The sequence below is a fragment of the Gossypium arboreum genome, chromosome 3, assembly GCF_025698485.1.
Source record: "Gossypium arboreum isolate Shixiya-1 chromosome 3, ASM2569848v2, whole genome shotgun sequence".
NCBI classification, from domain to species: domain Eukaryota; kingdom Viridiplantae; phylum Streptophyta; class Magnoliopsida; order Malvales; family Malvaceae; genus Gossypium; species Gossypium arboreum.
Window position 1 is genome coordinate 128,701,732 of NC_069072.1, and position 13,537 is coordinate 128,715,268.

At 32.7% G+C, this 13,537-nt stretch overlaps 1 protein-coding gene, 1 long non-coding RNA gene and 1 pseudogene across 4 annotated transcripts; 2 read left to right on the plus strand and 1 right to left on the minus strand.

Annotated features, from left to right (window-relative positions):
* The first annotated feature begins 238 nt into the window (after positions 1-238).
* LOC108475644 (anthocyanidin 3-O-glucosyltransferase 2-like) lies at positions 239-2,004 on the plus strand (annotated as a pseudogene).
* Positions 2,005-3,852: 1,848 nt separating this feature from the next.
* Positions 3,853-4,994, plus strand: LOC108476161 (uncharacterized). Its single transcript, XR_001870082.2, has 2 exons — positions 3,853-4,301; positions 4,794-4,994. It is a non-coding gene; the product is annotated as an uncharacterized LOC108476161 (long non-coding RNA).
* A 198-nt stretch (positions 4,995-5,192) lies between these two features.
* On the minus strand, positions 5,193-9,130 carry LOC108476160 (protein CHUP1, chloroplastic). 3 transcript variants are annotated; one of them, XM_017778279.2, is made up of 7 exons: positions 8,051-9,107; positions 7,512-7,946; positions 7,276-7,407; positions 6,766-6,947; positions 6,550-6,661; positions 5,722-5,865; positions 5,193-5,473 (listed from the first exon to the last, which is right to left on the minus strand). In XM_017778279.2, exons 1-7 carry the CDS (start codon positions 8,603-8,605, stop codon positions 5,360-5,362), a joined length of 1,674 nt encoding a protein of 557 aa, XP_017633768.1. In that variant the 5' UTR covers positions 8,606-9,107; the 3' UTR covers positions 5,193-5,359. The 3 variants fall into 3 exon arrangements, 2 of the variants coding, with proteins under 2 accessions (XP_017633768.1, XP_017633767.1); XM_017778278.2 differs by having other exon boundaries at positions 7,512-7,949; positions 8,051-9,106; XR_001870081.2 differs by lacking the exon at positions 5,193-5,473 and having other exon boundaries at positions 5,819-5,865; positions 6,550-6,699; positions 7,512-7,949; positions 8,051-9,130.
* Between the last annotated feature and the right edge of the window lie 4,407 nt (positions 9,131-13,537).

Below are 13,537 nucleotides of genomic sequence, written 5' to 3' on the forward strand. Positions count from 1 at the left end.
AAAATATATAAATACCAAAATAATCAAATTATCAATTTCAAGCAAGATGAATGATTAATTATAACTTAATAAGGAATGATATTTTTACCAACTGGTCAACACTACTGGTCAACTTTATTGACCCAAGGATGTTAGTATGAAAGTGAACAGAAAGATCCGTCAAGTTCCGAATATCTCGCGCCTCACTTGTCCATTTCTAAAGCTATTTTTTCTTCTTTAAAAAGAAGAAAATAAATTGACCGTCCAAGCTAAGTTCCACGTGTTTACGACTTATTTATATAATCTATCATCACTCCACTTTTACTGTCTGCCACTTTTTTATCTTATCTACCTTCTTCATCGTCTCTGTTGCCTGTCTTGTGCTGTTCCATCGCTCCTTTTCTGTTCCAGATGGTCATGAAAGCCGAGCTTGTGTTCATCCCAATGCCTCGACTGGGCCATTTCGTATCTATGGTCCAACTGGCAAAGCTCTTGCTTGATCTCCATCCCAATCTCTCCATTACTGTTCTCATCATGAAACTAATCCCCGATGCAGAACTCGATGCCCACGTCCACTCTCTCACTGCCACTCGCATCAAATTCATCCACCTCCCTCCACCTGAAACCCACAAAGATTTATCTCCCGCCAATTTTATCACTAATTTAGTGCAAACCCATGTACCGTTAGTGAAACAGGCTGCAACCAACATAGTTCACTACTCCACCTCTGTGCTAGACTCGCCTCGCTTCGCGGGGTTTGTTCTCGACATGTTTTTCCTTCTTTCATTGATTTGGGTAACGAGTTGAGTGTTCCGAGTTATGTTTTTTACGCATCGGGTGCAGCTTTTCTCGGCTTTCAATTTTATGCACTAGGCCTTCACGATGAGCAAAATGTTAACATCTTTGAGTTAAAGGACTCGGACACTGAGTTCACCATACCCTCCTATCTCAACCCTGTGTCATCTAAACTCTTTCCCACTGTTATGCTCAAACCTGAATCTCTTCCTATGATGAATACCTTGGCAAGAGGGCTAAGAAAGGCCAAGGGTATAATGATAAACACGTTTTGGGAGCTCGAATCCCATGCAATCAGTTCCCTTTCTGAAGGTAGTGCTCCACCCGTTTATCCAGTGGGACCTATATTGAATCTCGAGAGTGAAAGTGAGGTCCATCAGAGTTCTGATATCATGAAATGGCTGGATGAACAACCTCCGTCATCGGTGGTGTTTCTCTGCTTCGGGAGCGAGGGGAGCTTCAAAGGGGAGCTTCAAAGGGGATCAAGTGAAAGAGATTGCTTGCGCGCTAGAGCAGAGTGGGCACCGGTTCTTGTGGTCATTACGCCAACCCCCAGACCCATCCAAGGGTCCGATGGCAAGCCCAACTGACTACGACGATGCATCGGAGGTTCTGCCAGAAGGGTTTTTAGATCGGACGCATGGCATAGGTAAGATCATTGGTTGGGCACCGCAATTGGCAATTTTGGGCCACCCAGCAATTGGATGGTTCGTATCGCACTGTGGGTGGAACTCGACGCTGGAGAGTATATGGTTCGGAGTTCCGATAGCGGCGTGGCCAATTTACGCAGAACAACAACTGAATGCGTTTAAATCGGTGAGGGAGTTGGGATTAGCAGTGGAAATTAAAATGGATTATAGGAGAGATGGTATAGGTAGCGATGAAATTGAAATCGTGAGTGCCAAAACGATAGAGAAAGGAATAAGAAGCATGATGGAAGAGGGTAGTGATGTTAGGAAAAGGGTAAAAGAGATGAGTGAAAAGAGTAGGAAAGCCCTGATGAATGGTGGATCTTCACACTCTACGACACGTCGTTTGGTCGATGATGTGATGAACAATATGTTTACAAAAAGTTATTAGGTTTGACATGGATCCATGAAATGTGATTAAGAATAAGATGTGCTATGTCTCTTAGTTTCAAAACTCTTACTCTTGTTTTCCTTCCATCTTGTATTTTCGAAATTGATGGTTGTGACTCTTATGCATGGGCAAAAGGAACTTTAATTATAATCGGAGGAGGTTGTCGAAACCCTTTTTTTATTTTTGAAAGTAATAGGGATTGATTTTTTAAAACCGAGTGTGAAGTCGCCACCAATCTCTTGATTTAGGTGTGATTGGACCACCTACTAAAATGCTTTAATGAAAAATAAATTTGGTTCATGTAAAATAGAAAAAAAACGGGTTCGGGAGTCGGTTACACATGAGGAAGGGTTAGCACTCTCATTACACCCAAAAATTGGTACCAAATTGATTTGATGCTGTCATTATATCAAAGTTTTAGAAGAAAAGATTTTCCGAAATATAAAAAAAATGTTTGAATAGCTCAAATTAATGGTAAAAAATCTCTCGCTTCAAAGATATGCGGTTTCATACCAAGTACGATTGGATACGATCGCTTATACCTTTAAGACGTGATTGACTTTCGACTTTTGAAAATTCACATATTAAAATTAAAAGGTTATCCAAATATTTAGTTCACCAGAAAAATCATACCCAATACGATTGAGCACGATTTTTCAAGTTCTCCAAATATTAGATATTGCCTTATTTCAGAATTTTTGAATAACAATGAAAATTGAAAATTTGTTCAAAGTGCTTTTATCCGACTTGAAAATAAAAAAAAACGACTATTATCAATCAAAACATTGAAACTTGAACCACGGTACAATAATAAAAAAAATCAAAGCTACAAACATGGATCAATATACATATATGAAATATTATACAAGTGGACAAAAAAGAACAAATTAACATGCACACAATAGCAATGAGCTCACATTCAAAAAAATAAATTAGAATACAATATAACAAGTTTGAACATAGATGAGCAAATCAAGTAATAGTACAAAAGACTGATTGACAATATACAATAATAATATATAAAATAACATGAAAAATAAAACACAACACATAATATACAGAGTAATATGGACACTAAGAGCCAATATAATACACAACAATTTAAAACTATATGAAAAACTTACAAATAAATAATGCATGCTAGGGTTTGACAATGGTTTGCATATATAAAATAAACTTAAAATATGTAAATGGATATTAAAATAAAAATATTGTGAAAGAAGAAATTGAGCAAGTATCATACAAAATATTTTAAAAACAATACCTATCTATTTAAAGGTGATAATATACACATAATAATAAAAAATCGATGTAAACAATATATAATGAAGATACAATAAAAATAAGGAATGAACAATATACATGAAAGATGAACAGACCAATATATAATAGAATTATATGTTCATGAAAAAATCTTAACTAATAGAGAAATCATAATATATATATATATATATTTTTAAAGAATAAATTATGCATGTAATAAATTTTGAAAAAATACAATATAAAATATCATAGAATTAAAATATAAACTATAAGATTGAATTAACTTTATCATAAGCTATATACGTAATATAAGAACATTTATACAAAATATTATATGAAATAATATGATATAGACAAACTTTACAATAATAACTTAAAAAGCGAAGTAAAATTATTAAAGTAACTAAGTGAATTTTAAAATAATAATGAATTATACAAAGTAAAAAAAATTCAATTAAAATAATATATATGTACAGATAATAAAAATTTAAACTAAATATTATACAAAATGTCAAAATAATATAATAATAAAAATACTTCAAGATAATTACATAAATAAAAAAAGCAAAATTATTAAAAGCTCAACACATGTATAAAAATATTAAATGAATTTTAAAAGAAAAATGAACTATACAAATAAAAAACTCAATTAAAACAAAATTAAAATAGTAGGAATAATTTACAAATAAGATAATTATAAAAAAGGATCAATGTGCCATGTGTACAAATGTGCGGGGACTGGAAGTGAAAATATCCCGCGCCCATAATACTTCACTGGATCGTGGATCAAACTGAAGCAACGCATGAATTAGAAAGCCAAATTTTAAAACATAAGGGGGGCAAATTGGGGCGCAAATTGAAGGCTGTGCGCAAGGGGAGGATTCAGCGCGGAATTTCCCCATTCACACAACATGGCGCAAATCCATTTTACTATTTGGGCAAACACGCGGACCTTTATGGTCATGGATGACACTGTTTTGTATTTCAGACCATTTAAACCCTTTTTCCCTTCCTTTCCTTTCAAATGCCCATCCATTTTAACAACAACCAGCAGCCTTAAAATTAAATTTGCTAGGGTTCCTTTTACAAGCAGCCGAACCACCATCAGATTTGGTGTCCAGCGGCGCGCAAAACAATTCCCGATTCTGCTGCTGTAGGTGCTCGACCACGCCTTGAGGAAATTAGTAAGTATTTTCTTTCTCTTTTTTTTCTTTTTGAGAAAAATAAAACCTCATATCTCACACATTTTTTAAAAAACGAAGAGAGGTTCATAAAATAGAGATTCAACACCACTCGACCCTTCTCTTCTACTTTTGTATCTTAAAGTATTCGGAATCTCATTGGAGTCGATTTACCCACTAAAAGACGATCTAAACCAATCAAGAAAAAAAAAAGAAATTACAAGAAAGAACGAAAGAAAACTTGAGATTACCTTTGCAAAAAATTTTTAATTGCTTTTTCTCTATTCTGTGCGTGTATATGCGTACAATGTGCGTAGTGTATAATCTGTGTGCGTAATCTTCTTTTCTTTTTTTTTATTTGCAGGTACATCAATGGCTTTTATAGCCAGATTTACAGGATAAATAAAAATAAAAATATATAAAAAAAATCCTATTTTCCTGCTGTCATCTGCTATGAATTCTGTTATTGAGTCTTTCTGGTGTGTTCTTTTGCAGGCTCGGTTGTACAGCGGAGCGGAGAGACGTGCGAAGGAGGCCATGTGAGGAACCACTCGTGGGAGCCCTAGCTCTCTGGCCTATTCAGGCACGTTCCAGAAGCTTCCAGTGCTGCTGAGAATTTTTTGGGTGTATTGGGCCTTTGGGTTAGGGATCTTGCTTTGGGCTTTTTATTTTTATAAAAAAAACTTGGACTTTTAATTTTTTGATTTTGCTTTTTTTTAATAACATTATGGGTCCGGGCGAAATGGGCCTATTACAGAGGTATAATATAACCATTAACAATGTCACCATTTTTAGACTTCTCTCTTGACACCCCCACTACAAACAACCACAAACTTTTAACTGCATTATGCCTGGAGCAGGAGTACAAGTAGAAGGATGCATGCATGCGTGAGATATTATAAACCCAACTTCATCAAAAAAGTGAAAATATATGTTACATATTCTGATTTCACATCACCTCTACCTTGTGTTATTTCCCCAACTACAACTAGTTCTGCAGAGGGCAAAATGGAAAATTCAAGTGCTGATGATAAATCAAATCTATTAACTAACCATGCGACTCAGGCTGACGATATTCCCGCCAACAATTCTTTGGATCCTACCAGGTGTCCTGGAATGCATTCCTTGATCTCTTCAAAAGCACACAGTGTTTCTGAATCAAGATCTCCAGCAAACTGCACGCACAGCAGGAGCTATATAAGGAATGTTTTCATAAGCACAAGCAGGAACTAGAATAATCATTAAAATCTCATACCATACAAACCCCCTAACACATACTTAAGAATCATGACATGAAAAAGAAATACAGAATCATGTATCCTAGAAACCAATTTCACTTTCCAAATTAGGTTTCTATTGATTTAACATTGAGGAGTAGGCAGGGATTCGTGTTTATAGGGAAGGGAACCAACTCAAGGATTACCTGGTGAGCCCTATTTGCAAAATGCATGCCTTGAAGAAGCAGTGCCTCTTGTGCAGATTCCTTGTCTAAACTGCGTACCAATTGAAGCTCCGTTCCCACTCTCTTTATGTACATTGTGACCAGCTTCATAGAAGCCTGCTTTATCTACAAAATTACACATTCTTCACTGACAATGGCATTTTTGTGATATGGTGAAAGAGGAAGAGCAGTTGAATATGAGATGAGAATGCAATGCATGTTTGCACTTCAAGAAATTTCCACAGCATGGGCAGGTACCAATAGTCAAATACATTAAAAGGGAGGCTTTCTTCACTTTTCAACTACTAGAAAACTCAGAGAAGTTCAAAATTTTCAGGCCATTTACTACAACACCTGTTTCCCTTCATGAATCTATTTTTTCCTCTCATCTTCTCCTCCCAACCTAAAGCAGTCAAGAAGGAGAAGAATCCTGAAACTGGGCCATAACTACTACAAATTGGAAAAACAAATTATCATGTGACTCTACATAATCATGCACCATACATAAGTGGTATAGATTCCATATCAACATCAGTCCTAAACTAAGCATGGTTACATGGTTGGTGACAAGTTGGTGATTGTTGGTCTCAAGCCATTTTTTTCCAAATTTCATTAAGTTTCTAGTTTATTCGCCACATTAGTGCAGAAAACGAACCATTAGGCTGTATATAGTAGACCAAGAGTCTTGAACCAAAAACAAGTTCAATAAATCTGATTGCCTGCTATGTGGGGAAAAGGGACAAGGGAAAAGGAGAAAATGTGGATAAGAAGAAAACTAAAGGCATGAACATGAAAGAATAAAGAGCTTACTTTATACACCATTCCGGTATCAAGCATCCAATCAACTGGAATCTCACACTCCTGATAAGAACGGATTACTGAATTCCTCAGTTTGATAAGCCTCTGTATGCTCCTTTCCGACCTAGTATGATTTCATGGGTGACTGAACCATTCAGTTTCCTGACTAAATCACAAATTAATCAGAATTAAGACTATACACTAGAGTGCAGTTTATGCAGCCCTTACTTGTCCAGTAGGCCAGCCATCCTCTTCAAGGCAACTCCACATGGAATGCTAGTGTCATCCTCAAAGGAAGAAATCTCCGTTTCCAATAATTTTAGATCACGATATTCAATAGCAGCTTCTCGCATGGCATCAGCTTTTCTCTCTGGCCACTTGAAATGCTTTAACACAGCACGCTCATCGGCCTGTAGAAACAGGATACAAGCAATGCAAATAACTCAAATGTGCATCTCCAATGTACTAAAACTGCCTCATACAACTTGAATATAACTTTGCTTAAACTTCTTTACTATCATGGACAAAATAATTCTTCTCTTTCATAGAATCTATAAGAAGATACTTTCTTGTGATAAAACATTACGATATGAGTAACAAATCTATAAGAAGAAACTGGGAACAGATTATGCAGAGTTACATATGACTCAAGATTTGTTAAGACCAATTATGCAGTGGCACTGAAATGAAATTAGAACCATATCGAAGCAAACAACGTTGAGAGGTTTGAGACTTTACCAAGGATGAAAGTTCATTGTCAAGCCAATCAACAAATTTCAGGACCTCTTCTATGTCTGTATAGGCTGCAGCTAAGACTCTGTGGATAAGACTGTTGATGAATTCTCCTTTTGTTTCAACATCCGCTTTTATCTGGCAAAAGTATCATCAACTTTTAACAGCCAAGTTTTCAGAGACAATCAACGGAAACAAACCAATCAGCTCTATATCTCTAATTCAAAATACTAGATGCTTACTGCTAGCAGATGAGCTGAGCGGTTCTGAATTTCACCAACTATGCTACTATGCACGCTAATAACCGTGGGTTTCTTTTGATTCCATGCTGCTGCTGCTACTGGGGGGTCCTTTTTCTTTTCTTGGTAACTTTGTCCAGGGCCCACTACAAGGGAATGAGCCTTTGGAGTGGTAGCTGCTTTAGCAGGGAAACGAGGTGGTGGCGGAGGTGGTGGCAGCGATGGCAGCGGTGGTGGTGGAGGCGGTGGCTGAGAGTAAGTTATTGGTGCGATTATCTGATGGCTGGCATCTTTGGGGGCCAAAGAAGCAGTTGGCCGTGGTGGCACTTTAATTGTTCTTGCCTCCCCCCTCGTAACTTTTGGGTGTTCCAATTTGTTGGCAATGAGTTTCTGAATGTCCTTGAATTTGGGGCTCTGGTGCTCTCCACTTGACTCCCTCTTCTTTCAGTAAATACATGCATATACATTATATATATGAAGTTGTTAGAAATCACAAAGAAATGAAACTTGAAAGGAATTATAGTACATATTAAGGATCTAACCTGCAGGTGCACCTGGTCGGGGTGAGGGTCAGGGTCAAGTTGAGGGCTTGAAAGAGCTGCTATCTTGTCTTCAGCAGCAGCAAGGTCCTCCTTAAGCTTTCTGTTAAGAGACTCCAGCTCCATATTCAAGCTCCGAGCCCCATCCAATTCTGCCCTCAAACCCATCACCTGAGTCTGCAAATCTTTAACCAAACCCTCACTACAACTTAGCTTCTCTCTCAGTTCATCAACAGTACTATTCTTCTCTGTTGTTGAGCTTGAATTAGCACTAGAACGCCTAGGCTTTCCAAATTGTTCCACAACTCTACCCTTGTGATAGCACCCACCTGCTGGCAGTTGGTCCCCAGATTTAGGCTTGTTCATCATCATCACAGACTTCCTACTGTTTTTGGTGGTGTCAGGGGGTACACTTTTGGGCCTAGCTGCTGACTGATCTTTAGGCTTGGAGTTAACTCTAAAGCTCGAAGGGGTGGTGCTCCGCTGCTGCGACATGGGAATGGAAGCAACCTTGCAGTCAGCTGGTTTTAGCTTTGCTGTTGGCTCATGCTGCTTCATAGGGGGTAATCAAATTTCTCCAACTTGACTTCAAGAGTCTTGCATTGCTTGATATTGACTTGATTATGAAGAAAATCAGGTGCCCCTGTAACTGGAAATGCAAGAAAGAAAAGGTAGACTGCTCGTACAAGTTATGTAAAACGCTAACAGATATTGATGCTTATCTCTTGTGTTTCCATTAGCAATATGCGAAACCCGTGGGAGGACTGTCAACATCTCATCGTCTGACTGACCACCCAGCAATTTTTAATGGCTGCGCAACCAAACAAAACAAAACCAAACCAAAACAACATTTTATTGCATTACATTACATTATATCCTGCCAGCACTCTATATGTCGACAATATTTGACAGATGTTAGATGAAAAACCCTCTTCGGTGGCCAGGTGTAGGACTTTCAGAACCAAGCAAAATTACTCGAATAATTGAGACTTACATGGTAGTTACAGATCATCTATTAAATGAAATTATCGATGAAACTTGAAATCTAATTAACTAATGGTTGAAAATTTTATCCAGAATGGGAAAGATAATGAGTAGGTTTGATGGGAAATGTTGTTCCATTAATTACGCATCACCCAAAATGCTTTGACATCATCATGCACCCCAACAGATTCATTCTATAATTCTCCAATGTGAAAATCTTTTTCAATTTATTACTCAGTTTGTTAATATACAATTACATGCTGTTATTGGTACATAATTCTTTAATGTTAAATTTAAATGGGAAAGGGTGTTGGAGGGTGACTAAACTACAATACGATGGTGATATATCCTTAAAAGATGGGGTTAGTGGTACAACGATGTAACAATGCGTACGCCTTAATCATACTCAAAAATAGATTTCGGTTCAAGTTGTCTCATCAAAATCTACCAATGTAATGATTGGTTCAAAGTTACGTTAGTGCAAAAACATCTCCATTAGGCTATTAGCTAGGGTAGGTTGGTGCATCTTCCCCTTCTTCCCCCTAACTATTATAATGGTGTGTTTTAAGCCTTGCATGACCCGACACCTCGCCCCCTATGCACCCTCATTTCATCGGACCTATCTAACAGGCCCACAAAAGCCCACTTATCTTTTCTCTTTTTCTACAACCACACGTGTTCACTTTACCATCCCAAAGGTCAATATCACTTTACTCATAAAAGGAAACCAGTATACTCCCCACATCGGTTAGAATGAGAATCAATTCGTGCATAAGAATTGAACCAATTTTGGAATAACAGTTCAGATAACCAATAAAAAAATTTAAAATGAAAGCAAAAAGAATTCAATGATGGAATCAGTTTTATAATTTTTTTATGAGGTTTTAATTATTTATTTAACTATTGTTAGATCTGTAGTCTGATAAAATTGATAATCGAACTAATTTAACTAACAATCTAATTATTAAAACATTGATCACACTTATAGATTAAAAGTTTGAAAGTTTAAATAAGTTCAAAGTTTTGTACTTAGCATATATTTGATATTTAGCCCTTACACTTTTATTTTTAAAAGTTTAGCCTCTCCACTTTTTAAACTTAAAATTCAAATTTAGTTGTTAAAATTATTCAATTAAATCACATTTTAAAGCTAAAAAAAAAAATACAATTGTTAGCCATGTAACGAAAATATGATATTATAATGGATCTAAATTTAAAATAAAATTTTAACGATGTTAATAATTTTAAAAATTTCATGTCAATCTTTTTATTAAAATAAAGTATATAAGCTAACCAATAACAATATAAAAGTCAAGTATCAAATTATATTAAAAATTAAAATACAAAGATTAAATAAAGAATTTGAACAATTTAACCAATCTCAAATAACCTCAAACATAAAAATTAATAACTTATAAATGCGAATGAAATTCATTTTATATATAGTATAGATTTACTTGCCTAGATAAACCTAAGTTGGTTTAATTGTTTGAATATTTATTAGCATTTAGTGAGAATAAATATTTGAATATTAATAATTTTAAAACATCGATAGATAAAAATCAATTCTCTTTTTTTTTTTTATAGTTATGGTCACTCTAACATTGGTAATAAACATCAAAAATCACTATTAATTCTAATAGTAATTAATCGGAACAAAAATCACAGTTAACAGTAGTAACAGTAGGTTGGAACAAAAACCATAATTCACTCCAATAACTGTTCTTAATTGTTTTAATCTCATGTGACTTTAAATTTTTTTATGAGGTTTGTGACGTAAGTTATGCTTTCAATAAAGTTTAGACCTATTACTTTTAATAATTAATATTATATTTTAATTATCGATTAGTATAGGAATTGTTGTCAAATGTAGCAAGTCGTGAGTTTAAGTGCACTAGAAGCATTATCCTCCTATTTATGAGTTGGGAAAAATTATAGGTAGTTTTAAGTATTGTATCAAAAATATATATTATACTTTAACTATCAAGACTAATCTTCAATTTTAATTAAAGTTTACACAAACTAATAAACAACATATAAATATCAATAAAAATATGTTCTAAAATTAAATATTTTAATTAATAATAATTATAATAAATGTAAATATGCCTAAAATTTATCAAAAAAATATATCTTATTTAACATATTATTCTCTTAAATCTTATTCTTTTGTATTCATAAACCTAACTGAACAATGAGAAGAAACTATATGAAAATTTCTAAACTCAATTAGTTAAATTATTTTAAATAAAAATTAACTAATATTTATATAATTAAAATAAATATTATAATATTTTTTAATATGACATAATTATCTTTAGTACATAGTATGTTATAAAAATAGTATACATACACTTTTAAGGACATATAATATATCAATTGTTATATAATTAAATTGTGAATGTATAATAATAATTATTATAACATTATGATATTACCATGTGCATTTTTCTATTAATGATATGCAACCTAAACCTTAAACATGTAACTAATTTTATGGTATACTATAATATATACGATTAGTATTATATAATTAAGGTATATTAGTTATGTATATTATAATAACATAATTGTGTAGGGTTACATATCAAATTCCATTTGACATGTTGGCGGGAAATAACTTCGTCATATGTCAGATTTTACCGGATTGGTAAAAAAGCTTTCTCGTGGATTCCATTTACTAATAAAAGGTAACAAAAGAATAACAAATGAGGAAGAGTAATTTATTTGAAATTAGGATTGGCTAGTAAAAAAAATTGTAAGAGTGAGTCTGATTGATGTAAAAGATCAATCTAGCCTATATATGATTTGTTACATATTTAAGGTTGAGATTGCATATTGTTAATAGAAGAATGCATTGTAATATCATAATGTTATAACAATTATTTTACATTCATAATTTAGTTATATAACAATAGTATATTGTATGTCCTTAAACATGTATGTATATTATTTTATATAATATAATATGTACTATTACAAAATAAATTCATTCTATAATATTTCTTTTAATTATATAAATATTAATTAGTTTTTTTTAAATTAACTAATTTAAGTGATCAAATAATAAAAGGATTATCACAAATCTAGAAATTTTGATGACTTCATCTTTTCTTTAATTAAGTTTACAAATACAAAAGAATAATATTTAAGTTAAGCTACATGAGATTTAAGGGAATAAAATGTTAAATGGGACATATTTTTTGATAATCTTTTAAAACATATTGAAACTTATTATTAATTATATATTTAATTTTATTCTTAAGTATTCTATTTAATTTTAGAAATTATTTTATTGATATTTATACATTTTTATTAGTTTGTGTAAATTTTAATTGAAGTTAAGGATTAGCTTTAATAATTAAAGCATAGTTTTAATTATGAAAAGCCATGTGTTCAAATCAGCAAAATTTTATATATATTGCAATTAATACAGAGTCAAATATTCGAGTACGTTATCCGAATAATGAATACGAGATATTCGACACATAATGATATATTTAATTTTGATTTGAATTTGGATATTAAAAGTTAGATAGTTTACAGATTTGAATACATAACAATTTTTTAAAAAATTGATATTACAATCCAATATGATTTTGGTTAAAATGTTAAAGTTAAGACACTAAATATCATAATGTTTTGGATTTGAATCTAATCATGCACAAGTATTTTTCTAGATTTTATATGAAAAGAAAAATTATCCTTAAAATAATATTTATTACTTCGTAAAAGTAGGGGCTTTTGGTAACTTCAAAACTGAGTTGTAATTGATTGATGGGTGACATCCACTCAATTAAAATTTAAAATATAGTACTATTTCCATGACACACACATGATTTGAGTGAAAAAAAAAACCCTACACAAAAAATTTATTTTAAAAAAAGAGTGACCTTAGTTGAAATGGTTAAATTAAAATATTGAAATTTATGCGTCTCAAAGTTTGAATCCTATTATAGTATTATTAAAAAAAAAAAAGATAATAAAAAATATCTTGTATTCAGAGGCAAAGTCATAAAAATCTTTTAGGGGCCAAAATTAAATTGTAATTTTTACTATAGTAAAAATGCAATTTCACCATTTTAATACCTACATCTTTAGAATTTTTAAAGGATTAAATCTAATTTTTATCATTTTTAGGGGGCAAAGTGCAATTTCACCTTTACTAATTTAAAATTTCAAAAATTTTAAAGGGCTCAAATGGAAAATTATTCATTTAGGCTCTTTAAAAATTTTAAAATTTTAAATTAGTAAAGATAAAATTACACTTTAGCACCCTAAAAATGATAAAATTTGATTTAATCCTTTAAAAAGTATAACGATATAGACTATTAAAAATAAAATTTAATTTCGCCCCTAAAATAATTTTCTAGCTTCACCCCGATTACGAAAAGAAAAAATAAAAAATCAAAAGTGAAGAGTTTAATTTATACTAAATGATGATTAAGAATTTTTATCAACAGTATATTTGAATTATCATAATAATTTATATATATTAATTATGTT